Here is a 27,328-nt window from a genome sequence, read left to right on the forward strand (position 1 = left end):
TGATTAAAGATTTTTTTTTTCATCCTACAGCATACATTTTTATCCAAAGCAATTACAATAATGAAAATATTCGGTCTATTTTCAAATAATTAATAAATGTATTCTAATATTGTATATTGTAATATTTTAATTAATGTATAAAAATTAATACTACTTGTAAATTAAGTTTTTTTTATTTACCAGTTTGATTAAACATGATGCACCTTAAAATTAAAGATTAAATGTGTTTTTTATGTGTTTCAAATATTTTGGTTAAACATAATTTTCTTTACATTTTTGACATAAAATTTCTAAATGATAGATTATAAATTTTTATAAATAATTACAAAGAAAGAGCAAGTGACACTGATTTTAATTAGAATTTTTGCAAATAATTTGTATTTATTATTATTATTATTTTATTTTTTTAAGTATAAAGCCTGAAATAGTTTTTTTTTTTTCATGTAAAACATACTCCCAATAATTTTATTTTTTATTACAAAAAAACACACACACAGAAGAAGATTTTCAGAATAAGACAAAGCAGCAAACAGCTATAGGAAGGCCAGATTAAGCACTACATATAACGAGAACATGGCCATCTGGCATTCTTTATATTACCAGACACACTCATACATCAATTGTTGTTCTTCATACAGTATTGGATCATCATTACATCACAGTGACAGCTGCTCTGTGTTCCTGCAGTGTGATTTCTGTTTCGAACAGTCCCTCTATAATTCCACCTTAAGACGCCAAAAGACCTTTGGCCTATATTCAGTGAAATTCTTTAAAAAAGAGAGAGCTCTGGATGAAACATCAAGAGTATTTGAAGCCAGTATTTATGGATCTGTTCGCTTAAGGATTCACAGCCGGAGACACTCTGCTTTCGTCTGAGCGAACCTACATTTGTTCGGAAAATAAGTCTCATATATCCTCATAGCTAACTTAAGAGCATTATCTTTGTATTATTATAATGTTAATCTCATTTAATCAAAAAGAATAAGCATCTCTTGAATCAGGAGTACGATTATCCAATTCCTATCATTTTTTTTCTCCAGGAATGTTTCCATATCAGCTTTTCATCTGCACACAAGATGGCTGGCAGTTTCGGATCTGTCTAAAATTCCTCCTGTGACCTCCAGAGGAATCTTGTTCTGGCTAAGGTTTTTTTTTTTTTTTTTTTTTTTATGTGTCCAGAAATGTGTGTGTTTTTTTATTTTATCATTTAAGGGAATTATGATGAACAGATTTAGGTCAGCTTTTACGTTTAAACAATATCCGAGCAATCCCAGATTTCAGAAATAAACATTAAAGGACAACTATTTGATTTCTTTGTTGTTAAGGAATAATAATAATTTGTAATGAAGCAAAATTTTACATGGCAAGCTTTGTTTATTCATTATATTATTTCAAGTATTACATACATATTATGTATACTATACTTAAGAGTGGCAACCTGCAAATTTGACCTAAACTGAAACTGATTTAATACATGTTTACACTTTACTTAAAGCCTTTATGTCTAATGCATAAAGGTTATTAGAGGTTATAATGCATTATAATTATTCATAATGTGAATTGTAATTCATTGTCTCGAATTTAAAATGCATAGTGTAACAATTAATTGATATGTGTTGTAATGTATTAACTGTGGTTACAATTATTCAGGTGAATCAATGCATTATAAGGTGCATAATTCATAATTCAAAACTATTTTTGTAATGCATTATACATAAAGGCTTTAAGTGTTACCAAATTCATTTTTTGGTGTAAATTAATGAATTTAAGATGATTCAGTTATGTTAAATAATATTTTGATATACTTGAATAGGACTATTCATTTCCTACTTTTTTTTTGGTTACTATTTTTCCTGTGTAATTTTAGTGTGTAATATGTTTATAATGAATTTAATGTAAATAAATAAAAAATACAGTACATAGATGCACCTTATTAAGATGTAATTGATTTAATATAATAAACATATATTTATATTTTAATTATTTTTAATTTTATATTTAATTTTGTAACATGTATACTGTAGATTAAAAAAATCTTGCTTAAAGCATAAATCTAGGAAAACTGACAAAGGTTTAATTTTACTCATTTTTAATAAATATGAATTTTACATAAAAACGTATATAAATCAAAATAAATAAAAAAAAATGATGTGTCCACATGTTCCCTAATCAGTGAACTAAAAAGGATATGTTGTATTTTTGTCTAGTGATATTTTCAGCGTAGTGCCATTGTGACTGGATTGTAACAGCATGTTATAACTCATAAATCTGTGCCAGTCAAGAACGTTTTCATTAAAAAAAACCAACAAAATGAAACCAAAAAAGACACTGAGTCCATTTTGAGATCTCTTTATTCAGATCCCCTGTTGAATACCAGAATGTGTAAAAAGTGTCAAATCTACACATTATATAAATTCTACTGTCCTCCTTACAGTGAGTAAACACAGAGCAATGTGCTGGACACTGCCTCACACGTCCTAAAAGAGTCCAAAATCATCCGTGTGAGGTCTGCCCTTCCCCAAGAAACATTTTTGTGTTTCCAGCAGTTGTTGTTCTTAGTTTCTTGATATTTCAGCTCATTAAAACATCTATTTCTCATGGAATGTGTGTAATCCATCTCCAGATGTGAAACTGATGCTATAAAATGCAAAAAGATCATTAAGCAAATGTAATATTTGGATAAGTCATGGAAACCCGTCTTTGCTTTGGTGAGGAACTCTGCTGTGCGTTTTAAGCTCAGCTGTATCCCGGAATGTGAGTGAAGATGCCAAGTGGACACACGCAACCCCCGTCACACGGTCTGTTTACGTTCCAAGGTTTTCCAGAGAATTAAAAGCAGGGGCTTTTGTTTGTGTGCATTTTTCCCCAATTACCAGAAAAGAAATCCCCTACCGGATCGCTCAGCGTTGCTTTAACTGATTTGAAAACGATGAACATTTCCTTCTGTGGGCACATAAACATCTGGACACTAAAACAACCACAAGACTGGTCAGTTCTTACAAATATTCTTCAGGTTGTTCATAGTAAAGTCAGCATGAAATGCAGTTTGCAAAACATTCGTACTGCAACATGTTTTCAGGTAAAAAAAAAAAATGTAAAAATGTCTGTATATCTATTTAAAAAATGGCATTTGTGTTTTAAGAAAGAAAACTATTATTTAGAATAGAAAGTTGACTATTATTTATTAATACATAGCTTGAGCCAAAATATATGGTAGCCTGTTTCCAACACAGAAATAAAAAATAAAAAAGGCAATTGTGACTTCTTATATCGCAGTTCTGATATTTTTACAATTCTGACTTTTCTCAGAATTCCGAGTTTAAATCTTACAGATCTGACTTTTTTCAGAATTCTGATTTTAAATCTTACAGTTCTGACTTTTCTCATAATTCTGATTTTAAATCTTACAGTTCTGACTTTTCTCAGAATTCCGAGTTTAAATCTTACAATTCTGACTTTTCTCAGAATTCTGAGTTTATATCTTACAATTCTAACATTTCTCAGAAGACGAGTTTAAATCTTACAATGCTGACTCTTCTCAGAAGTCAGGGATTAAATCTCACATTTCTGAATTATCTCAGAATTTTTTTTTTGTTTCAACCACAGAATAAAAAAACTAAAAATTGCAACTTTTTCCCTCTCGCTTTCTGTTTTGTTTTTTTCTTAGAACTCTGATTTCATATCTTGTGATTCTGATTCCAGCTGTGAGTTTATAAAAAGTAATGTTAAAGAATTGTTAAGAAAATTCTGAATTGTGAGAGAACAAGTCACAGTTACCTTTTTATTATTTAATTCCATTAAGAAAATGGCTTCCGTAAAATCTGCTCTGTTTTTTAACATGTATAAAGCAAAACATCTGTTAACCCAAAGGTTTCAATTTTGGTCCTCAGTTACTAAGTGTGCAAACAGAAAACAAGTTTACAATCTGAAACTTGAGACGTTTTACAGTTAAACCAAAAGCATTGTTAAAATCACAACTCTTAACCACAGAGTCAATTTAGAGATTGCAGCCTTGAGATTTACACAAACCTCTGTACCCCTTAAACCTAGCGTCTAAAACTAAAAATAAAGATTAGCCTACTTCTGAGGAAATTAAAACAAAAATCATTACCATAAGCTCAAAGTCCTCTCAAGTTTTTCCTGAGGGCTCACAAAAAGGAGAAGAGGAGGATAAGAGCTCCCTTTTGCTTTAGAAACACCCTGAACAAACGTTTAGGCTAAATGCTAATGCTAATACTGCAGTGTTTCCATCTGATATTCAGAGTCTCTGGGTGGGGATTCTTGCCCAAGAATTCACAAAAACATGTTTTGTCTTAACACTTGGAAACATTTGTACCGGACTACAAATTACAGCATAGAAGAAGCCTGGTGTTATTCATCTGAATCACTGATGAATATCATATGAACGTCACATCTGATCACTGTATCAAATCAAACCCAGGCATTTCACCTAAACTCAGGAATCTTCTTCCGCCTGATTAAACTTCCATGAACCTGCTATGTGGGTTTATTTCTTGCTCATCTAGTCTAAGAAAATTTGGGCAACTGAAGGTTTCAAGTATCAAGCTATATTTCTGTCGTCACTGAAAGGGAAATTTTGCTAAAAAATCCAAGCCAATTAGACCATGTAATGTTTAAAATAAAGTTATTTTGATGCAAAAAAATTAAGTTCTTAGAATTTCTGTTGTACAAATACAAATATCTAAACATTCTTAAATCAATACACATTTACTTTTGAAACAAAATTAATTGTTTCCTAAAATATTTCTCAAAATGAAATCCCTTCATTTTGATAATTTTTTTATTTCGCTTATCGAGTTTTAGATATTTGTACCAGAAAATAAGACAATATTACTAACCAACCCATTTTTTTTTCTTTTTTTGCAGATATGCAACAGGATTTTGGACCAATGAGATTTCAGTGTGGGCGGAGCAACTCAACAAAAGCCATAAATAGAAAATCTACTATTCAGCATTGTACACCTTTTTTTGCATTGCATCTGAATAAGAAACGGTGTTGTAATTAGCTTTTTCTTTTTTTAAAGAAATAATTGCGATTTTAGCAAACTATTGACCAGACCGTTTTTGGAGTCTGATTAGCATCTGCACCTGCTAACGCACAGGTAACGTCATCCGCACACCTGACTCTGTGAGTTTTCAAGAGAGAAATATGTGAAAAGTGTAACATTGGTCTAACAGATATTTAACTAATATTAAAAACATGAAGAGATACATGAATAGTTTATCAAAGGCAATGTTATTGTTGGTTTCAAGGGGTTAAAAGTGACATTTTCAAGTGCAGAAGTGAGAATGTCCCGTTTCTCTTGCAAAAAAAATCCTATCTGGAATTAGAAAATTCAAATTTTGGGAATAAAAAAAACCTTGTATAGCCGTCCACAGGAGTGTTGTATCTCCATTACAGTCCAGACACCAAAGGCTCTAGAGGTTGTCGTACATGCGAAGGGTTCTCTCTAATTGCTGACCTACACGTTGGTAGAAGGCGATCTGTTGGCGGAGATATGCCTGCATCATCTCTTTAAAGTCCACCTCCCTGCGCTGGTGGAAGTGGTTCATCTCGGCCTGCAGGGCGAAACCCACAGTCCTGCAGCGTTTACGAATGCCATTCGCTTCCTCTTGGTCCATCTTCCCCTCGTCGCTCATACGCTGAGACTCCTTCACCTTAGCAAAAGCACCTAAGTAGATGTGAAACAACAAGGTTTTAGAAATGTTAAAATATTGCAGCAATATGCAAAAAAAACACTAAATAAGAACTAGCAATGACACTGAAGATAACGTGTTATTTTGCTAATTTTTTAGCACAAGACTAGGCTTGTGTTATCCAAAATTCAACTAATCTCTGATCTCACTTGTCAGATTAAAGTGTCTTTTTCCTCATTTTGTTCACATTTCCAGTTTAAACAGTTCTAAGTGTTTCTGTCCTGTTGTGACCGAACAAACCACTCACTCACACACACACACACACACACACACACTGGACGGAGCCGCTGAGTCACATGACTCAGAGAAGAGATACAAGTGACGTGATCTGCAGACGTCAACCAACACTAAATCATCACTTGCTGGGTCCATCTGCAGCACAGAATACAGACATAAAGCCAGAGATTATCAGAGATAGCATGACGAATTAGATATCCCAATGGCTGATCAGAGGTCAGTGTTTGGCAGTGCTGTACACACCTGTAATCTGACACAGGAAGTCTGGCCCCATGTTCTTTGTGTTTGAGATTTGAATTACTTTATTCCTTTTTATCTCACAGAAAGACCGACTACAAAGCCAATGCACAAACACCACAAAGAACAAACGAGTACAGTCAAATGAAAGCCCAGAGTCTGCATGCAAAGGCCTCTTGTTTGCATTTCCATTCGAGCATCTAAAAAAATACATTATTTAGCCCTGTAAACAAGGTCAAAGTTTGAATACATATTTATTTTTGGAAATAATTTCTAACTACTGAGTAAAACTGTCTATTTCAAAAAGATTTGTCAGCATTTTACGGTCAGGCATGGAAGCCCATTTCTGATTCATAAAAAAAAAAAAAAAATCATGCTTTGATAAATTACAATTATAGAGAAAATATTGAAAGAATTAAATTCTAAGTCAAAATGATGACATTAAAAATTAGTAATAATATGATAAAGGGTCTAAATTATGACATACTGTCAATCATGAAATGTTAACATTTTTACTTTTATCTCATAATAACTGCGAATTTCCACCACATGAGAAAAATGCTTTGGTAAATCATAACTATGAGATAGTTGAAAGTTTGTAAATTGATACAAAAATCTAAAATTGAAATTACAAAGTAGAAATGATGACATACTGTACTGTCATAATTATGAGAAAAATGACAAATTATGAAAGTCAAAATTATAAGATAAAATGGCATAATGACATAAAATGTCAAATGTTTTTATCTCATAATAATGTCTTGTCTAATAATTTAGAAAGATCTCATAATTGTGTATTTTATCTTATAATTTAGAATTATTTCATAATTGCTTTTTATCTTATAGTTTAGAATTATCTCATAAGCGTGTATTCTCCTGTTATCATTTAAATTCATCTCATAATTATGACTTTTTATCTTATAATTTAGAATTATCTCATAATTATAACCCTTTTATCTCATAATGCTGACTTTTTATATCAAGATTATCACATTTTGTGCTATTTTGATTTTATCATAGTATAATGCAATAGTATGACATCATTTAAACTTTTCATGTCAGAATTATGAGTTTTTTTGTTATAATTATGATTTTCCAAAGCATGATTTTTTTTTTCTTAAGTGCTGGAAATTGATTTCCATATTGAGGTTCTCCATACAAAAACCAGGCTAAAGCAACTGCTGTTAGTTGCTGATGAATGTAGAAAAGCACCACAAATACAAGATAAAACTGTGATCTTAACGTGGGAATCCAAAACAGGCTTTTTTTTATTAGACCACTTATAGAAATCTTCATCTTATATGAATATACAACATTTAAACCATAGTTACTCTATGAAAATGATACGCACATAAACACTGTTGTTGTTAGCTAACCTCTGAATACCAGTGTAGTTCTGGCTCTCGCTGATTAGGACAAACCAAATTGCTGGATACTGAACATTTTCCAAGATGAATTCCTTTAAACTACGATACAATGAAATAATAGGGTGAATTTCTCAGGGACAGGAACAAGCGTCCAACTGTACCAGGCACAACCCAGCGTTGACCTCTACCACACATACTCTCTGTTCACTGAAACAAGTTTACAGGACTACATTTAATATGCTCAATAAGACAGATTTCTAATAAAATCCTCAGTTTATTTAAATGAAAAGATGGCATGTTGCAAGCCAGGTTCAAACCTGGGCAATCTGCACAAGCACTACCACAAGTCCAGTCATTCTAATACGCTGATTTGAGAAAATTTCATATCATTATCAATGTCATGTGCACATTTCTGCCATTGCAAACATCTGGTTTTCTACACTTTGTTCGTAATGCTAGACAAGCAAAACTATGAAGGTGGGGTTAATTTGATTTGATCACTAATGGACTGATAAACATTAACATACACCATGAGCGACTGGAATAGCAAATTCCTCCTTTGCTTGTAGTGCGCTGTGGTCATAACTGTCAGGTATTGGTAAGGGAGGAACTCAGGTGCAGACAGGGATTCTCAACACAAAGGGTTTATTAAATACAAAAAAGGGGAAAACAAAACCCACGAGGGGGAAAACAACAGCTAGGGCAGGAACTAAACAACTTAACAGGGCAGGATTGATAAGACAAACAAACTCTTGACACTAACTACAAACACTCACGGTAATACAAGGACTTCAGAGGGTACAGCACAATCTCACACACGATCACATAAGTAGAACACATCTGAGAAACACATAAGTAACACAATGAACCGACGCAAGACAGAGCACACTAGGAGATCTAAATAGGGGTACTAATCAAGACACGACAGGTGTTACAGATAGGACAATCAAGACACGACTAGGTTAACAAGGGGGGGCGGGGCAAGGGAACGAGACAACACAAGCACATGGCCCAAAGACAAGGCCATGCGCTTGTACACAAAACATGGGTCTGTCATGATCCTGCCTCAAGACTAGGAAAAATCAAGGACACGAGGGCAGAATCATGACAATAACAGAGCCATGAAAAGAGGAAGCTAAACACACATAAACTGTCTGTGCATCATTTCTGTGGTCAGTGACTGTCTGTTTATTTGTTTTCCTATATAAACCCTAGTATATATGGTTTCTGCTTACTCTGAGGCAATGTCTGGAGGCTTTCTAATGGAAAACATGTCAAATCCTAACTCCAGTAGACCACTAAACTATTTTCTGGGGGTATTTTATTCCATACAGCCATACAGCTTATTGATATAGCATTATTAGCCAGTAAAATGGAGTCTTTTGAATTACATTATCACATTTCAAGTTATTTAAATGAAGCCAAATGTAACATTCTGTAGTATTTCTAGTGACCAAGCTAACCAGTTAGCCACCAAAGCTAACATTCAAGTTACTTCAAATCTTTGTACATACTCTTGATACGCAACAACATATTTGTTATATTAAATAAGACAAAACTGACACCACATACAACCTACATACATGATCAGTGTATGATCTGATCTTTGAGGTGAAATGAATGTTAAAAGCACAAAGAATAACTGATCTGAAGCCACAGAACTGCATTTAATGTGTCTAACAGCACCACCGTGGAAACACAGAGGAATTTTGGACTGGAAAAACAGTCACAGCTCAATTTATCCCAGAGCAAATTCTCAGACACCAGAAGTGGAGAAACCAACCATAACGGTGGGCCAAAAAGATCACACAACCACGTTTTTCAAGCAAAAGACTTCTACAGAAAGAAGAATATTAGGTTAATATAGATATATGCTTTTTAAAATTAGATTTGGATACTTTCTAATGTGACAAACTACACCTGTAGTACCTCTGCTGGGACGCCTGAGTGAGCTTAATACATCTAGTACACTGTTTTTACAGATAAAAAAATGAACTGATTATGAACAAAATACATATAAATGTCCTCTTAGATGCATTTAACTAAAAAAAAATAAACACTGAAAGCCACAAAGAGCTTTCAACTGGCAAATTTGCATTAGCATTAGCATCATCACAAAAGTGAGGTCTTAAAATTAAGCATTTAAAAGTTGGTCAGAAAGGTGACACTGAGACTACATGACATTTGGTTTTATATCTAACACAATTGCTTTAATTAATTGTGACCCTGGCAGTGAAAATCCAGCAAAAAAAATTTGTGTGATTTACTATCATATATCCTTCATATATGGTAAATACCGTTCTGTGAAAACTTAACCTTGATATCTTTAATATTTGCTGAGTAAGACCATGTCAAAGATTCATTATGAAATGAATGGCTGAAATCAAACTTTAGATGCTTGTTATCTCATTATTAGGCTACGTTTATGACAACGATGTAGTCAAAAATGAAAAAGTTTTCCCCTTGTGTTTTTTTTAAAGTTTCATGTATACACAACAACGTTTTCAAAATGATTTACGTTTACACATATCCACGAAAATGGCCAAAAACGCTGTATTACATATGCCAGGACAGTAGTTGGCGCAGTCACCTTGTTAGTATTTATTTACCATTGTTGTGTATGTTTGTTCGCGCTTGCCTTTAAATTCGACACATTCTGCGCATGTCTATATACCTAACACATACTATGCACGCCTGATGTCACGATCTTCAAAGAGTCCCGTTTTGGGTGTTTACACAGAAATGACAATGGTGCCGTTTTTAAAAACTTTTTTTTCACGTTTTTTTTTTTGCCCCCAAAAACGCTGTTGTCATGTAAACGAACAGTCAAAACACATAAAGTTTCCCATTTTCGGATGAAAACTTTAGATTTTGAGACTTTAACCTGAATTGCACAGAGAGGGTCAAAATTCGTAAGTGTGTACATAGTAAGTAAGGGCCGTTACATAGTCAACGTGAGAAACGCGAGCAAGCAACGCGAGCGACGCGCTCCCTTTCATTGTCTAAACAGTGGACGCAAACGTCACGGGCGATGCGTGTATGCAATACACCGCTCACGCAACAGGGGGTAGTAGAGTCGGGTGATATTAGTAGAGTCGGGTCGCATGATATTCAGATCACAATGGCAACTGAAGAGGAGTGTATTCTGTTGCTGATGAACTATCGTATAAATGTGGATGAATACGTTTAAGTTCGCATAATTTTCCTCTTCGCCCGCCATTGTATTCAAACCTTCTTCTTCTGTAAACACAATATACTTGAATTAATGTACAATACTTGCAATGTCCAATCATCCACCATCCCATCCAGTATATCTCTTCTGTTCATTCACACATGCTTACACTGATTTTTTAAGACGAATGTGTGAAGCACAAAACCGGCTCAGTTGCTGCCAGTAAGCAATGAGAACCTCCGAGAGGAATTCAAGGTCTTGCCCGGACATGTTATTCCTCTTTATTTCAGACCTAAAAGCAACAAGAATCACTCCAAAAATCACACAACTCTGATGTACGTGTGTGATTGTGTATTACTGGCAATAAAATCAGACCAACACCCACACAATCTGAAGAGTTCACGATTACTGTACAAGCAGAGCCCTAGGCCGGAACGCCTTTTGTTTTCGCTCGTGTTATTAATTCTCTCCATATTTGCTAAGGTGGAAGATGTTATGCATTAAAAGACAAATTCATATCCCATTGCTTTTGGAAGACCTAGATATTTCTGTAGCCTTTAATTTGGTTGGGTTCAAGCTGACTTCTGGATGTCGGGGTCAAGTGTCCTGGCGTCCCACGGTGGATCTGATTACAGATCTTTGGCTGCGCCGCACAGACACGCTCGGAGAGGGCTGTTATTATTTCCCTGGGTCACGTGTTGTTTTTTTCTCTGTTCATTGATTCTCTTTGATCTCTGCCTGTTCTGTTGCGAGGATCATAAAAGAAACAGATGCTCGGTTTTGACATCTTGCGATCCCGGAGTTTCAGTCGCTTTACTGTCCCCTAAATTAAGGACGGAAGATTTTATCACTGACCTCTTGCAGGTAAAACAGGTTTAAGTACATAAATGAACAAATAATATCATAGAATAACATGTTTCCATTTAATCAAATCTTGGCATATTAAAATTAAATCCCACCCAACATTATTTCCTGCCAAGTGTTCACATATGTAAATGTCACATCATATATATTATCAATGCCATTTGATGTTGTTTTTGAAGAACGTTTATAGTTTATGACTGTGTATAGTGGTTTTTAATACATTAAGATTAACTGTAGGCCATAAACAGTTTCTAAAGTTAAAGTGGTCCCAGACAGCAGTTTTTTTTTATATACTAATAATTTAATATACCAAAATTATTTATTTAACGTACCAACATTATTAACTAAAATTCAATAAAAAAAATGTTACAAGCAGAATATATAAACAAAAATTTCAACATATTTTACATTACAGCAACATTTCTCAACAGTTTAATAAAAACTGTATGTGTGTGTGTGTGTGTGTGTGTTTAACTACAATTTAATAAGAAATATAAGTTTACATTTAAATTGATTAAAAATCTCTAAATAAATAAAATTAAAAAAACTAATTTATAAAAATAAAAATGAACTCAATATTTTAACTAAGGTTTCAATGATGCTAAAAAATCTGATTTAATATTGAATAAATATCAGAATAAAATAAGCAAATTAAATATCGGACTGAAATCAAACATCAATGTTGATTCAGCAATGAATCAATGACTATTACTATCAAGAATAAGGTTCTAAAATCTGTGTGTATTAAACACTCAATCTAAAAAAATCTAAAGGGCTTCTACTGTAGGAGGCATGCTGTGTATGCATTAGTTGCTATTAGCAACTTGATCGTTTAAAACACCATTATCCACTGTACGCTATGATCCATTGTGTCTGAACACGAACGGTAATCATGTTACGACCGTTATAGGGTGTGGACATGAAACATGAGAAATCATTCTGGCCTCCTTTCATTTCAACACACTCATACGTCAAATGTTTGCTTAGGGTGGTTATTTGATTAGCGCAACCTTATTCTACAGAATAATGCTACGTTAACTAACCTAAAAGGCACAATAATGATTAAAGACTGTGAAATCACTCTTATTTTATTGGATTAAATCTATTCAGAATCATTGACGTTAATCTGGGATCTGGCATGTGCTTTGGTCATGTGACCCATCATGCCTTCAGCAAACTCAGTGATAAAGATGAATCGTGTTTCTGTTCTCTTCTACAATCTACAGACCTCACCACATTGAACACATCACTGCACCTGTTTAACAACTATAAATCCTCTCACTGATTACAGTTTCTCAGTTGTCAGGGTTTCATATAAGCATTGCTGTAATAATTCTCTGACAGATTTCACTCAAACAGACGTCTTGAGAAATCACACAATCTCTATTATGCCTTTTAGCCAATCAGAAGCGCTCTCTGCACGTCAATCAACTGTGTTTTAAGTTTTGCTTACATGGATGGATGTGATTTTGGAGACGGAGCTAAAAATCACTTACATAACCTTTAAATGATAAGAAAGGTAATTGCTTATCTTTAACAAAATTAAAAATGACTGACTTTTTGTATTAAGGACCTTATGATGATGGTGAAAGTCATATAAATCAGTTAAGAAAAGCATTAATATACACAGCCAGGCAAATGTCTGGACATAGCTATTCATTTTCTAGGACTAAAAACTACATAAAAATTTTAATTCCATTTAAATTTTTAGTTAAAAAGTTTTTCTTTTTTTCTCCTTTAGTTTTACTTTAGTTTATTACTTCAAGCCTCGGCAACTATAAAATAAGTTAAAGCAATAATACAAACCACAAATAATAAAAAAAACAAATATTTTCTCAAACTCATTCTTTATTATGAGTACTATTATATAATACTATCTATCTATCTATCTATCTATCAGATAGACAGACTGACAATTATTTGAATTCCTCTTTTTTTTGTATTTTCCTATTTTTTTTTAAATGTTTTATTCATTTTGTAGTTCTTTTTGTTTTATTTTTGCTATTATTTTTCCTTTAGTTAAGTACTTCAAACATTGGCAACTAGCTAAAATAAAACCAGCTTAATATTTTTACTTTTTATTTCAGCTTTATGCACACACGCCATACATTTACATATGTTTGTGACCACAAATAAATATAATTTAGTAATATTTATTTGTTATAACGATCTGTTTTTATCATGCAGAAGCAAATTCAGATTTGTCTACCAAACTAAATTATGCATTAGCTTTTAATTGAAAAGGTTTTAATATTGTGACAAACATAAACTTAGTCAAGTGTGTCCAAAATGTTATCTGGTAGTGTAAATACTCTCTAAATGTCAGGATATATATCAAGTGAGAGCGAGAAATTCCTAGCATCACCATGACATTCCACAGAAGGATCACAATGAAAGTGGAAGTCTGTTGAAGCCAGAAAACTGATTGAGCTTTAATGTCTTGGACTTAAGTGCACTGATTAATCACACTATTTCCCAAACTTCCTGTGATTTAGACTGAGAATTAAGAGGATGCTTCCTATCAGGAGCACAGGCAGAAATTTCTCTTTCTTAACTGCCATTTCAGCTTTACAAAGTCTCTGCAACTCACTTTTGGAAGTTATCTGACATCATCGACAGCAAAATTCACTCCAGTTTATGATGTGAGGCCAACTAACCCCTGCTCATAAATAACAACACGTGTGATTGGCTGCCTACAGGCATGATGTCACTGGGTCACTCCAGCTGTGTGCCCCACATTTGAGCAATTCACTAGGTGTAGAAGCAAGCAGAACATCTAAAAAGGGTGTAGAAACAATTTGAAATGTTTGAGGTGACAAAGAATAATGAAAGCTGAATTTCAACACCCATGAGTTTAAGACAAGCTTGACCCATTTATCAATAAATCTCTTAGAAAAGAAAGAAAGAAAGAAATTAGTTGGCCTACTTAAATGGATAGTTCAGTTTTTCAGAGTATGACTCCTATCCCAAGGGTTGTGGGTTTGAGTCTCGGGCCGGCAATACCATGACTGAGCAGCCCTTGAGCAAGGCACCGAACCACCAACTGCTCCCTGGGCGCCGCAGCAGAAATGGCTGCCCACTGCTCCGGGTGTGTGTTCAATGTTTGCGTTTGTTCACTTCTGTGTGTGTGCACTTTGGATGGGTTAAATGCAGAGCATGAATACGGAGTATGGGTCACCATACTTGGCTGTATGTCACGTCACTTTCGTTTTGTGTCTTTACAATTCAATGTATCATCACGAGCCACAGGGTTAAATTAGGTTTTGTTTGTGTAGGTTTTTTTCTATTATTATTGTTTGTTTTAGCCATGATTCCCATTCACTTATAAGACTGACAGACTGCAACGGTTTGAGTTAAAAAAGCAAATAGCAAATAAAAAGCAAATAACCATTGAATAAAAATTTTTGGTTAAACTATCCCTTTAACAAAAATAACCCTGCAATCTACCCCATTTACTTTCATCGTATGGCCAAAAAACAAAACGGACACATTTTTCAAAACACCCATTTAGAATTTTTTAAAAGGCATTTCTGTGCGAACTCTCGCTTTAAACAAAACCAAGTTTACCACTTTGCACTTTACCTTTCTGTAGGTGGATGATGTCTGGAAAGTTGGACAGCAGGCCCTGGTACAGCGACAGTTTATCCAGCATGTGAAACAGGTCGTATTTGGGCTGCTCAGCGAACATCTCCCCGATGTTCTCGTAGGTGCGGCCTGTGTGCGAGATGGCGTTGCTCAGAGCATCCGAGCTGTATGGAGGGTCCATCAGGAACGACTGGCTGATGGACTGAAAGGCGTTACCCAGCCTCTGGAACTCCTTCCGGAAGCCTCCGAGGTGTTTGCGAACCAGTTCCGATGCGACGTTCGTCAGCTGCATCACACTGTCATCCATTTTTTTGCCGAACACCTTGAAGGAGTCAATGCGCTCCTCCACGTCCTGAAGGTCCTGGTGCTCGTTGGGAATCTGGAAGGTGAGCATGAAATGAGCCCCGACCATCTCGTCCTTTTCCGCTCGCCTTTTGCCGAGTTTCCACTGTTTGTCTTCTGCGCACATGAGAAAGTGTTCGAAACCCTCATACTGAGACAAAACGGGGTGGCTGGTCATGTGGTCCATCCATAAAACAAGCCTCCTCTTCCTTTTCTCAATAAAGTCTTCCTCGAATCGTCCCGTGGCTTGTTTCTCGGGAAGGTGCGGCACGGAAATGACCGTGAATTTGTTTAGTAGTCTGTTGTAGAGCCAGTCAAAGTGCTTGTAGCGGCGATACACTGGCCTGCCAGTGTGACTGGGGGTGACACGATACGAAATGTATGTCTTAATGCCTTTGAACTTTGTCTGTTTGGTGGGGTCTTCAACGGAACAGGTGAAGGGCTGAGGGTTCTCCTTCCACTGAGGCCCCCGGGGGCCCATTTCGATAGAGTAAGACTCCGCGATCTTGGCCATCATTGGAACATCGCCAAGTATGAAGGCCTCCACACCTGAGCGCACAAAGCTGGAGAATCGGTTCAGGTTCCTGCCCACCATGCTGCCCTTTCTATTGCTGGACATGCTGTCCTGGCGCTCCATATACGGCTTGGGCCGGTAGTGGACGTTAGGGTTGGAATATGGATTTTGGGAATGTCCATTGGCGCCAACACCTCTCCGAGGATCTTCATCTTCGACCACCGTCGAGGTTTCGTCCCAGTCGTCCCAGTCATCATCGTCGTCGCTTGGCAGGGTCGTGGAAGGCGTATGGATGTACGATATATCCTTACCAGGAGAGCTTCCAGGTGAGCTGAGGGAATGATCCGTCAGGTTAGACCCGGATCGGTTCCGGATGATGTGAACGTACGAGGCGGGGAACAGGCCTCGCTCTCCTCGACTGTTCTCTCCTTGTAGCCAGCCGTCTACAGAGTTCTCATCGAAAATCACCAGCTCCTCATTCTCCTGGATGCTGATCTCCTCCTTATTCTCACTTTGGAAAGTATAGAGGGCTTTGGCTCTCAATGTCATTTTGTAACTTTGCAAGTCAAAAGTGGGCCACAATAAAAGTTCCTTACCTCATATCAGACTGCACGGCTCAAATCTAACAAAAACAGGACTATTTGATAACTTAAAAGTTTGGTTATAAAGTACAGCAGTACTTGTTAATATATTCATAGTACTTTATCAAATACTAGCAGTTTTGAGGCTGCTGGTAAGTTATATTCTTTACGATAAAGATCTTCAAGTCTTTTTAAAGTTACTGAGCAAGAAGACAACAGGAATCTATTTTTTTCCAGGAATCTCTAATGTGCTGCATTTGTAAATAAAGCATTAAATGTTGGAACCCCCCTCCAGGTTGTTATAATCCAACTTCCCTTAATTTATGCCGTTTCATCGTTCCACAAAACCAGAATCTTCAGCCGCAAACAAATAAATAAACCGATAAATCCACAAATCCCGTCCAGCAGAACCGAGACACCGGCAAAAACATTCAGTTCAGTGTCCCATAATAACTATATAACAGATTCAGGCATTTTGCATACTGTCAAAAGACTAAAACACAAACATAAACATCTGTTTTGTAAGTCCGGCTGAACTAAATTCCAAATGAAAACATCATCCCAACATCGCGTCCCAGACAAAGATGGAAAACAAACGCATCTTTTGCATTCCGCTAACAAAAAGTACATCTAAAGCATCTTTATAATCCACAGATCCAGCTCAGATCGCTATATAGGTATTCCCTTCGAGGTGTGATTCAAAAGGCCCGTGAGGAGTTTTTCATAAACTATTTCTTTACTTTGAGCACAAACGCAGTAACTCTTTCCATGACGCGACGCTTGAACAATGAGAGAGAAGCGCAGTTTAGCGCGAGCTTCACATTCGCGTCTGTGGCGCCTCTCGGCGGTAAAGTAAACAACTGTAGCATCTGAGCGACAAATTACCACAAGATCTCAACTAGATAGTGTACACAATGACTAAAATTGCCACTGAATGATAAACAGTGCACTGTTCTGCCACTCAGACACATTCAAATATCTGGCAAATATTTTACACAAGAACGTGTAAACCATAAAACATAATATTTTAAATAATGATTAGTTTAAAATCCGCCACGGGAGTCTTTTTAAAATATAATTATTATACAATAAACAGAGCTGTGATTGGTCCATCTTCATCAGCGCTGAGAAAACTAACAGATACCACGTGATGTTGCGTTTGAGTCTGAATAAATGATAACAGAACCAAACAGCGGTTAAAGTCAAGTTAAAATATGACAAATATTATTTAGACTAATTCTAGGCAACGCCTGGACCGCTGGTCTCACTAAATTTTGTATTTCCTCTTTTTGTAATGCCTCTATTTCGCATCAGAACTGATGTTTTGCAAGGAGACGAACTAATGCAGCACATTTTTACAATATGTAAATCTTTAACAGAATTGTAATTTGTGATCCATCGGGATTTAAGCACCGTAAAATTATTTTGAGATTAATTCTTCACCAATCGGTGAAACTCAGCGATGAATTTTGGGCGGCTGCGACGAGGTGTGATGACGTCAGTGCGCCATTGCTTTTTCAACCAACGCGTGTTTTTTCTGCAGAAGTAGGTGTTTGTGTTTTTCGCTCGATTTTCCTTACCGTTTGTATGAGGCCTACTCTTGTACATCACGAGTAAATGTTTTTAAGAGCAGCTCTGATGGGATTGTGATCACGTGTTTGCTGTTACTCTCTGCCTGCACTCTGTTTATCTGTACGTGGCGTTTGTTTTGTGTCTGTCCATATGAGATTTTACATTTTACAGTTCTGATTGCTTTTGAAATATTTTAGTGGTCTACATACACTTAAATACATGTATCATGGCATATCATTGATTTAAACTCCTGTATGTTGTCACAGGTCCATCATGGATGCTCTGACCCAGGCTCTGTCCTCCAGCTTCTCTGTATCCAGAGAACCAAACAGCACTTCAGCTCCCCATCCACGCCTGGCCCAGTACAAGAGCAAATACAGCGTCCTGGAGCAGAGTGAGCGGCGCAGGAGGTTCCTGGAGCTGCAGAAAGAGTGAGTTCTCCTTACACAGCCACACAGAAAACAAGAGCAGATGTTATCAGCCACCTTCAACTTTGATGCAGTGACACTGATAGAATACATTATGTTGGCAGGAAGAGGCTAAACTACGTGAACCATGCCCGGCGGCTGGCTGATGGAGACTGGACCACAGCTGACAGTGAGGATGAGGAGGATGAAGAGAAGACGAGTCAGCCGCAGCTGGAGAACAGCGCTGATGAAGAAGGGATGGAGATCGAGCAGAAAAAGCTACCGAAGCATTATGCCAACCAGGTGCTTAAAAACACATAAACAGATATAGTTGTTATAAAGGATTTTTAAAGTTTTTGGTTTAAGAAACTATAGATTATGCCTTTTAACAAAATCTAAGTGCTTCTTACATAATTATTTATTATTATATATAATTATATATTAACATTATAAGTATTTGATAAAATCCACCACTTTTACACTTAAATCAGTGCTGAAAAACACATTGGCTGCACCCGAAAACTTAGGCAGGTGACTTGCTGGCTTGCTGTCTAATCAGGCAATGACTTTGCAGGCAGAAACATACATTTACACACAAACTGACCACTGACCGAAACTTTCAGATGCCATCTTTATTTTTTTGGCTTAACTGTCACATAATGCAACGCACAGGATTGTGGGATATCAAAGGCAGCGAAGGATACATCTATGCTGCCTTCAGAAATCGGCCAGATGAAGGCATCTCAGGAAACAGGAAGTGAAGCTAACTTTGAATTCGGACATGCCTTGATGCCTTCCTTCCTTGGAATGAGTCCTCCAAAGGCAGCATTTTTCAGTTTTCGGATGCAGCCATAGACAGCGATAGTCATATTTTTTATGTATGTATATATAAGTGCATCTAAAAAAAAAATATTATTGTGGAAAAAGTTAATTTTGTGTGTAATTTATTTCAAAAAGTAAACCTTTCATGTATTTTAGTTTTATTACATATAAAGTTAGTTTTTTTTCATTTGGATGATTAGAGCTTTCAGCTCATGATAGTCAAAAATCCAGTATCTCAAGATATTAGAATGTTTCCTAAAATCTGTCAATCCACAAAAAATAAAAAAATATGTAAATAAAAGGATTTGCAAAACAGTAAAGTTAAAGTTCTTTAAATTATGTTCATTTATGCTCTCAGTACTTGGTTGGGGCTCCTTTAGCACAAACTCCAGCATCAGTGAGGTGTGCCATGAAGCGATCAGCCTGTTGCACTGCTGAGGCACTATTGAGCCTTCAGCTTGACTCTTGAAAATATCCCACAGATTCTCTGTGAGGTTCAGGTCAGGCATGTTGCTGGCCAATCAAGCACAGTCATATCATGGTACGCAAGTCCTGCTGGAAAAGGATATCATCATCTCCTTAAAGCTTGTCAGCAGATGGAAGCATAAAGTGCTCCAAAATCTCCTGGTAGATGGCTGCCTTTTTTTGGACTTGATAAAACACAGAGGACCAACACCATTAGACGTTACGGCACCCAAATCTCTCCTGACTTCTGAAATTTCACACTGAAGCAGCTTGGATTTTGTGCCTCTCTAGTCTTTCTCCAGATGCCAGACCTTTATTTCCAAATTAAATACAAAATTAACATTTATCTGAAAAGAGGAGTAACAGACATGTTATTTTTCTCCTTACCTCAGGTGAGATGCTTCTGACATTGTTTTAGAAGTGACTTGGTAGCCCTTTTTTTCCTGAAGATGTCTGATCTTGGTGACTCTTGATGCACTGACTCCAGCTTCAGTATAATCCGCTCCTGCTTGTGCACTTTTTTCCTACCCAGTTTCTTCCAGTCAACTTTGCATTTAATATGCTTTGATACAGCACTCTGTGAACAGCCAGCCCTTTCAGCAATAACTTTCTGAGACTTACCCTCTTTGTGGAGGGTGTCCGTGATTGTCTTCTGGACCATTGCAAAGTCAGCAGTCTTCCGGAAGATTGTGGTTTTAAAGAACAAGAGATACCCGGAATTTATACTGTAGGGATGGTCATTAAATGAAACAAATGCAAATATTCTAATATTTTGAGATACTGGATTTTTGACTTTCGTGAGGTGTAAGCTCTGGTCATCAAAAATAAAAATAAAAGTTTTACTTTACATGTAATGATTCTAGAATTCACTTTTTTTTTTTTTTTTTTTTTTTTTTTTACAAGTAAAAAAAAATCCTTTAATTCTTAATTGAAAAAGAAATTCTTATTTTTTGAGATGCACCCGTGTGTGTGTGTGTGTGTGTGTGTGTGTGTGTATTTTAAAGGTACAGTGATAAAATCAGCAGGGGTATTGCCAAGGGTTAAAGGGGGGGTGAAATGCTCGTTTTCACTCAATATCCTGTTAATCTTGAGTACCTATAGAGTAGTACTGCATCCTTCATAACTCCAAAAAGTCTTTATTTGTATTATATTCATAAGAGAAAGATAGTCTGTACCGGTTTTTCCGGGAAAAATCTTTTTTTCCGGGAAGTAAACCGGTTATTGTGGGCGGAGCTAAAGAATCACGAGCACCAGTAGGCTTTTGAGTTGAGAGCATGTGGAAGCTGTGACACAGATCCAGAGGCTGAAATTTAACAAGAGCAGCATCGGCAAAGGCGGTATGCTATGTGGTATGTACTGAAACTGTATATATTTGCTTAGCGGTTTTGGAAAATGACTAAGTTCCACTTTATGTCGTCTTTTTTTTTTTTTTTTTTTTTTTTTTTTAAGCTGTACATGTGGAAAGTGCAGTGTGATGCCAACATCGCATGTTGTTTACTTGATGTGCTTACACACTGATAGCTAAGTTAACAACACAGAGATATTTGAATCAGTTTTACTCACCGCCTGCGGTTCCAACACACAATCGTGACCCTTTTCCGTTGGGACTGCATTATCCTTAAGAAATAAACGATGTGCAATCCGAAATGCAGGGAACAAACAAAAACACTTGCACAACTCCGTTGATGCTCTGTAAAAATAAACTCCATCCACTGGTCCCTTAATGCTGTTTCTCTTTTGGTAATCTGTGCAGGGTTGTCTTGCCCTGGCAACCAAAAACACACTTCTTTTGTGACTTTTCGCGACGCCCTCGCTCTGATTAGGCTGTGCTCAGCCTCTCAGTGCTCTGCTATACTGGAGCGAGCGCTCTCTTCTGGCAGAAGAGCGCGCACTTAGTACCCATATAAGGAAATTCCGCTCTCCATCTAACGTCACACAGAGCCATACTCGAAAAAAACTTTCCGAAACTTGTGACAAACCGGAAGAGGTTTTTTTGGAACAAAAATACTCCTTCAAACGTACAACTTAATTTATGAAACTTTGTCCATGTTTAGCATGGGAATCCAACTCTTTAACAGTGTAAAAAACTCAGTATGCATGAAATAGCATTTCACCCCCCCCCCCTTTAAAGAAAATGGGTGGGACATGCTTATATGGAGCAGAAATATGACAGTTTTTGATACTATTAATAGTTTATTAATAGTCAGTCAGTCATTTATTTATAGATCACATTTAAAAACAACAGCTGTTGGCCAAAGTACTGTACAAAATGTAAGAATGTAACAAAATACAAAAGTAAACCGAACACAGTGACATAATACGCTACAGTTATGCCACTGTGTTTACTTATAACCATAAACAACAGTTAAAACCGTAATTAAGTTTTAAGAAGAGACTTAAAATCAGCGTATGTTGGTGCAATTCTTATATATTTTTAAGATACTATTAATAACTTGTATGTTTATAGATAACTTATGTAAATATTTTATAGGGATCATAGTGCTGAAATAATTAAGTCTTTTAACAGAAAAGTTGTATATTTTATGTTCTGTTCTCCAGCTGATGCTGTCAGAGTGGTTGGTGGACGTCCCTGCAGATCTGAGCTCTGATTGGCTGATGGTGGTTTGTCCAGTTGGAAAGCGTTCCCTCGTCGTTGCCTCCAAGGTTTGGATCTTTTCCCATCCATCATGAACATCTTGAGATCAGACATACACTAATGTTCAAAAGTTTGGCTTTAGGAATTTAGTTTTTAAATTATTAATACTTTTATTCCGAAAGCTTTGCGTCACAGTAATAAATATCATTTTAAAATACAGAATTGTTATTTAAACTGTAAAAACAGTTTTATGTATTTTTGATCAAATAAATCTAGCTTTTGTGAGCATAAGAGACTTCTTTCAAAAACATTCAAACATCCTAACAACTCCAAACCTTATATGTTTTCTGTATCCTCAGGGATCCACATCATCTTTCACCAAAAGTGGCTACTGTGTCAATCGATTCCCTTCTCTTATTCCCGGTGGAAAAAGACACAACTCTTCATTGGGGAAAGGTCTGTACCTCTGCAGCTGTCCTACAGATTCATCACACTAGAGTGTGCTAGAGTACTGCAGTTCTGACCCATACCGGAAAATAAAGTGACAAATATGTTTTCTACAGATTACACCATCCTGGACTGCATCTACAGTGATCTGGACAGAACATACTACATCCTGGATGTCATGTGCTGGAGGGGACATCCTGTGTATGACTGCTCAGTAAGAGTGATCACTTCCTCTTATGACATTTATATAAACTTAGACTTTTGGACTATTATATAATTCATTTCTCTTAAATGTATTATGTTTGTTGCACCAAAACAATCATACCTATAATGTTCGATGCATCACAATTGCTGTTCAAGTGAGTACATTCTTTCTTTTTTGAAGAAAATGTAATTTAATTGGTGAAAAGTGACAGTGAAGACATATATAATTTGATAAAGATTGCTATTTCAAATAAATGTTGTTCTTTGAACTTTCTTTTTATCAAAGAATCCTGAAAAAAGCATCAGTATCCACAAAAATATTAAGCAGAACAACTGTCTATCGACACTAATGATGAGAAATGTTTCTTGAGCAGCAAATCAGCATATTAGAATGATTTCTGAAGGATCATGTGACACTAAAGACAGAAAATTCAGCTTTCCATTACAAAAAATATTAGGATGAATGGTATTTTATGTAAATGGATGTTCTGGTGCTAAGCACTTTGCATGTGGAATTAATTTTCATAAATGCTTCCGTATTAAAATTCTAGTTTGTTTGCACATAATTCCTTTCTCACAATGAAAAGCACAAAGTGATGTATTTTTACAGACAGAGTTCCGGTTCTACTGGCTGCAGTCGAAAGTGGAAGAGGTTGAAGGTCTTTCTGAAATTTCCAAGATTAATCCCGTAAGTCAGTGAAATTGCTGCGTCTGTTAACAAAGCTGAACTTTGAGCTGAAGAACTTGGTTCATGGTCCTCTCTCTCTCTGTCTCTGTCTCTCTCCCTCCCTCTCTCTCCCCAGTTCCGGTTTGTGAGTTTGAACAGCATCAGCTGTTCAACAGAGTCTATCCAGACAGCTCTTGCACATGAGTACAACTTTACAGTAAGAACGTCTATTATTTGACATGCTAAGTCTATAAAATAACACTGATTGAGCTCTGTACAAGGAGGCTTTTACTAGCAGAATTATGTCATTTACTGGAAAAGTACAGTTTTTAAATAGTCCTTTTATCAAATGATTAATTGCGATTATTCGTATTCAAAATAAAACTTTGTTTACACAATGTGTGTACTGTATATATCTAATTGTGTATATAAATACTCACACATGCAGTATATATTTTGAAAATATATAAATGTATTTACATGTATATTTATATTACTTAGATTTTCTATAGATATATTTAATATATAAACAACATATTTTTCTTAAATCTATGCGTGTGTGTGTATGTGTATTTATATATACATAACAAATATACACAGTGCACACACATTACATAAAAAACTTTTATTTTGGATGCGATTAATCATTTGACATCACTAAATAATTATTACTTATTTTCCTGTTTAAAGCTACAGAAACTTTATATTTTAGACTTTTTAGGGACTTGTTTTTAATTTCCACACATGCTCCTAAATACATGTTATAGTTGGCACATCTGTTTTTGGTTGTATTTGCGAGTGAGACTCTTACTGTTGAGCCCTGGCATACAGTAGATGAACTCACCCTGTTCCTCTCTTCTAGGTGGATGGGCTTCTTTTCTACCACAAGGAGACCCACTACACCCCTGGGAGCACGCCATTGGTCGGCTGGCTCAGACCGTATATGGTGGCAGATATCCTGGGCATCGAGGTGCCACAGTGTCCCCTCACCAGCAAGCCTGATTATGCCACCCATCAGCTTCAGCAGATCCTGGAGCACAAGAAAACCTCTACTGAAGTTCGTCCGGCCGACCAAAACGGCAGATATGAACTGGAACACCTGTCCACGCCAGAGACCCAACAGGAGAAGACTCCCAGCGCTCAGAAAGAGAGCATGGACGTCTGAGGACTGTTTTAGAGAGCACTTTTCTCAAGTCTGTGCTTGGCCATGAAGATGATCACATTTCAGGAGAGCACTGATGTCTATGAATTTTTAATTGCGATTATTTAAAATTGCAGTTCAGGTCGAAGTAACTCAGATGGAACTATTTCTGTAACCGTAATCGCAAAAATTTAACTATTCTGCTTTTTTGCAGATATTATTTTAGGAAACATATAGGTTTAAAAGATAGTAAATTCTCTGTATTCACATACTCTGTTTCGTCACGCATCTTCATTGGATTTTATATATAGCTTTTTAATTCAGTCTTTTCTGTAGAAGATGGGATCTTTAAAATTCAGCTGGTGAAGAAGCCGATGAATAGTTTTTTTTAATTTGTGTTGTGACTTCAATAAAATTTTACTGTTTTGTTTATCCCTTATTTTTGTATGTCTGAAATTTTCTTGCTTATAAAACCACATTGATGAAAGTTTGTGGTCAGTAAATGTTATTATTTTTATTTTAAGAAATTAAAGATGTATTTATTTTTATCTAATTTTAAATCTCTTATTTAGCAAGGATACATTAAATTGATCAAAAGTGTCCGTCACAAATGTTTAAATGTCTTTTTGCACTTTCCATTCATCAGGGAATCCACAAAATATTAAGCAGCACAACTGTTACTGACTTTGATGATCAGAAATGCTTCTTTAGCAGCAAATCAGCATGTTAGAATGATTTCTGAAGATTCATGTGACACTGAAGACTGGAGTAATGATGCTGAAAATTCAGCTTTACATCACAGGAATAAATATATATATAAATTTATATTTTTTATATTTTTTTTATATTATTTATATTTTAAAAACATTTTAAAATATATTCCAATAAAAACAGTTCTTTTAAATTATAATATTTCACTCTATTACTGTTTTTACTGTATTTTTGATTGAATAAATGAAGTCTTGGTGAGCATAAGAGACTTTAAAAAAATCATTCCGACCACAAAAGTCTGAACAGTATTAGAAAATAATAATAGAATTAGTTATATTATAGTTAATAGATGAAATATTGTTTGATATGTACAAACAGACATGTATTAAGCAATAATAACTTCTAAATAATGTCTCATTTCTGTTGGCAACATTGTAACCGAGTTTTCAGCTTTGCAGAGGAAAGGCTGACATCATCAAAATTTCTTCTGGTTGATTTTGAAACACCTCATAACACAGATGTGCAGGCGATTATGCTTTCGTTGATTTGAAACCACTAGATCACCCCGCAGAAAACCTGAGTGTAATCGGAGAGTTCGGTTATTAGTCAGTAGCTGCTTTCCAGGAAATCAGCACCTGTCAGCCCAGATCAGACTTACTGGATCGCTCATGATGACCGACATTGAGTAAGACCTCAATAAAGACAATCAATAAAGTACCAACGTCAACAGCCTAGGCCCACTCAAAACATAAAGTGTGTCAAAATGCTCTCTAGTTTTGGAGACGCGTATGATTTGCAGCTTCTCAATCCTGTTTTGTCTGACTTCGAGGTGTTTTTGTGTGTAGAGTTTAGTTTGGGGTTATGACGGGTCACTGTGAGTGTGAATTTCCTCTGAAAGTGAAAGCACTTGTGTGCATTTTTCCAGCATGATGTCATGCATGCTCTAGCCCATGGAAAGCCGCCCACAGGAAGCTCTTTGTTGTTTTATCAGCTCAGTTTCTTGGCAAATTTTCTTGCGTCAGGTTTAAACAGTAAAATTTTACACACTTGCACCCACAATGATATCTGTACAGAATGGAAACTTTCAGTTAAAAATACTGACATCAAATATTGCTGTGATCTATATTTAGCTATAGTTAAGAACAAAATATACCTTAAAAAAATAAGATAAATGTTTTATATTTTGCAGTTCCCCCATATATCTATGTATATATGCACATTTATAATATAATATTTTATTCTAAATAAATATTTATGTATTAACTTAGAAAACTTACTTTTAGTTAGTAACATATTTTACATAACTAAATACATGTGTGTACTTGTTTATTCAACATTTTACGTAAAATCTGCAATTTTTGACATTGATAGTAAAAAGATATGTTTATCTTAAAGTGTAACAACGCAAACAGGTTTTCTGTAAAGGGTAGGTTCAGGGTTAGGGGATAAATAATTTTGTTTGGTCAGTATAAAAGTAATAGAAGTCTATGGAAAGTTCCCACAATTGACAAATAAATGTGTGTGTATTTGTGTGTGAACGAAGTTTCTTAAACGACAAATATTCTTAAATATTTGAAATCATCATGATTTGGAATCATACAAATGCAACAAGACACCAATATATACCGGTGTGTGTATATATATATATATATATATATATATATATATATATATATATA

The 27,328-nt window shown here is 35.7% G+C and overlaps 2 protein-coding genes across 3 annotated transcripts; one reads left to right on the forward strand and one right to left on the reverse strand.

Moving 5' to 3' along the window:
- Positions 1-2,333: 2,333 nt before the first annotated feature.
- LOC113043154 (sorting nexin-33-like) lies at positions 2,334-17,420 on the reverse strand. Its single transcript, XM_026202360.1, has 2 exons — positions 15,178-17,420; positions 2,334-5,693 (listed from the first exon to the last, which is right to left on the reverse strand). The coding sequence occupies exons 1-2, from the start codon at positions 16,583-16,585 to the stop codon at positions 5,440-5,442; spliced, it is 1,662 nt and encodes a 553-aa protein (XP_026058145.1). The 5' UTR covers positions 16,586-17,420; the 3' UTR covers positions 2,334-5,439.
- A 652-nt stretch (positions 17,421-18,072) lies between these two features.
- Positions 18,073-25,377, forward strand: LOC113043155 (snurportin-1-like). 2 transcript variants are annotated; one of them, XM_026202361.1, is made up of 9 exons: positions 18,073-18,162; positions 18,456-18,620; positions 18,722-18,899; positions 22,443-22,547; positions 22,839-22,935; positions 23,043-23,140; positions 23,741-23,818; positions 23,934-24,014; positions 24,660-25,377. In XM_026202361.1, the coding sequence occupies exons 1-9, from the start codon at positions 18,080-18,082 to the stop codon at positions 24,960-24,962; spliced, it is 1,188 nt and encodes a 395-aa protein (XP_026058146.1). In that variant the 5' UTR covers positions 18,073-18,079; the 3' UTR covers positions 24,963-25,377. The 2 variants fall into 2 exon arrangements, with proteins under 2 accessions (XP_026058146.1, XP_026058147.1); XM_026202362.1 differs by lacking the exon at positions 18,073-18,162 and adding an exon at positions 18,169-18,309.
- The last annotated feature ends 1,951 nt before the right edge of the window (positions 25,378-27,328 follow it).

The sequence above is a fragment of the Carassius auratus genome, chromosome 25 (genome assembly GCF_003368295.1).
Source record: "Carassius auratus strain Wakin chromosome 25, ASM336829v1, whole genome shotgun sequence".
Taxonomy (NCBI): Eukaryota; Metazoa; Chordata; class Actinopteri; order Cypriniformes; family Cyprinidae; genus Carassius; species Carassius auratus.

What these genes read in the sequence shown, in the direction of transcription:
- LOC113043154 (XM_026202360.1), bottom strand. Translation starts at nt 16,585, where the DNA reads ATGACATTGAGAGCCAAAGCCCTCTATACTTTCCAAAGTGAGAATAAG. An exon ending in CATCATCCACCTACAGAAAG is followed by an intron (nt 5,694 to 15,177) that starts GTAAAGTGCAAA and finishes ACATCTACTTAG; the next exon opens with GTGCTTTTGCTAAGGTGAAG.
- LOC113043155 (XM_026202361.1), top strand. Translation starts at nt 18,080, where the DNA reads ATGAATTTTGGGCGGCTGCGACGAGGTGTGATGACGTCAGTGCGCCAT. An exon ending in CGCGTGTTTTTTCTGCAGAA is followed by an intron (nt 18,163 to 18,455) that starts GTAGGTGTTTGT and finishes ATGTTGTCACAG; the next exon opens with GTCCATCATGGATGCTCTGA. An exon ending in ATCCTGTGTATGACTGCTCA is followed by an intron (nt 23,141 to 23,740) that starts GTAAGAGTGATC and finishes GTATTTTTACAG; the next exon opens with ACAGAGTTCCGGTTCTACTG.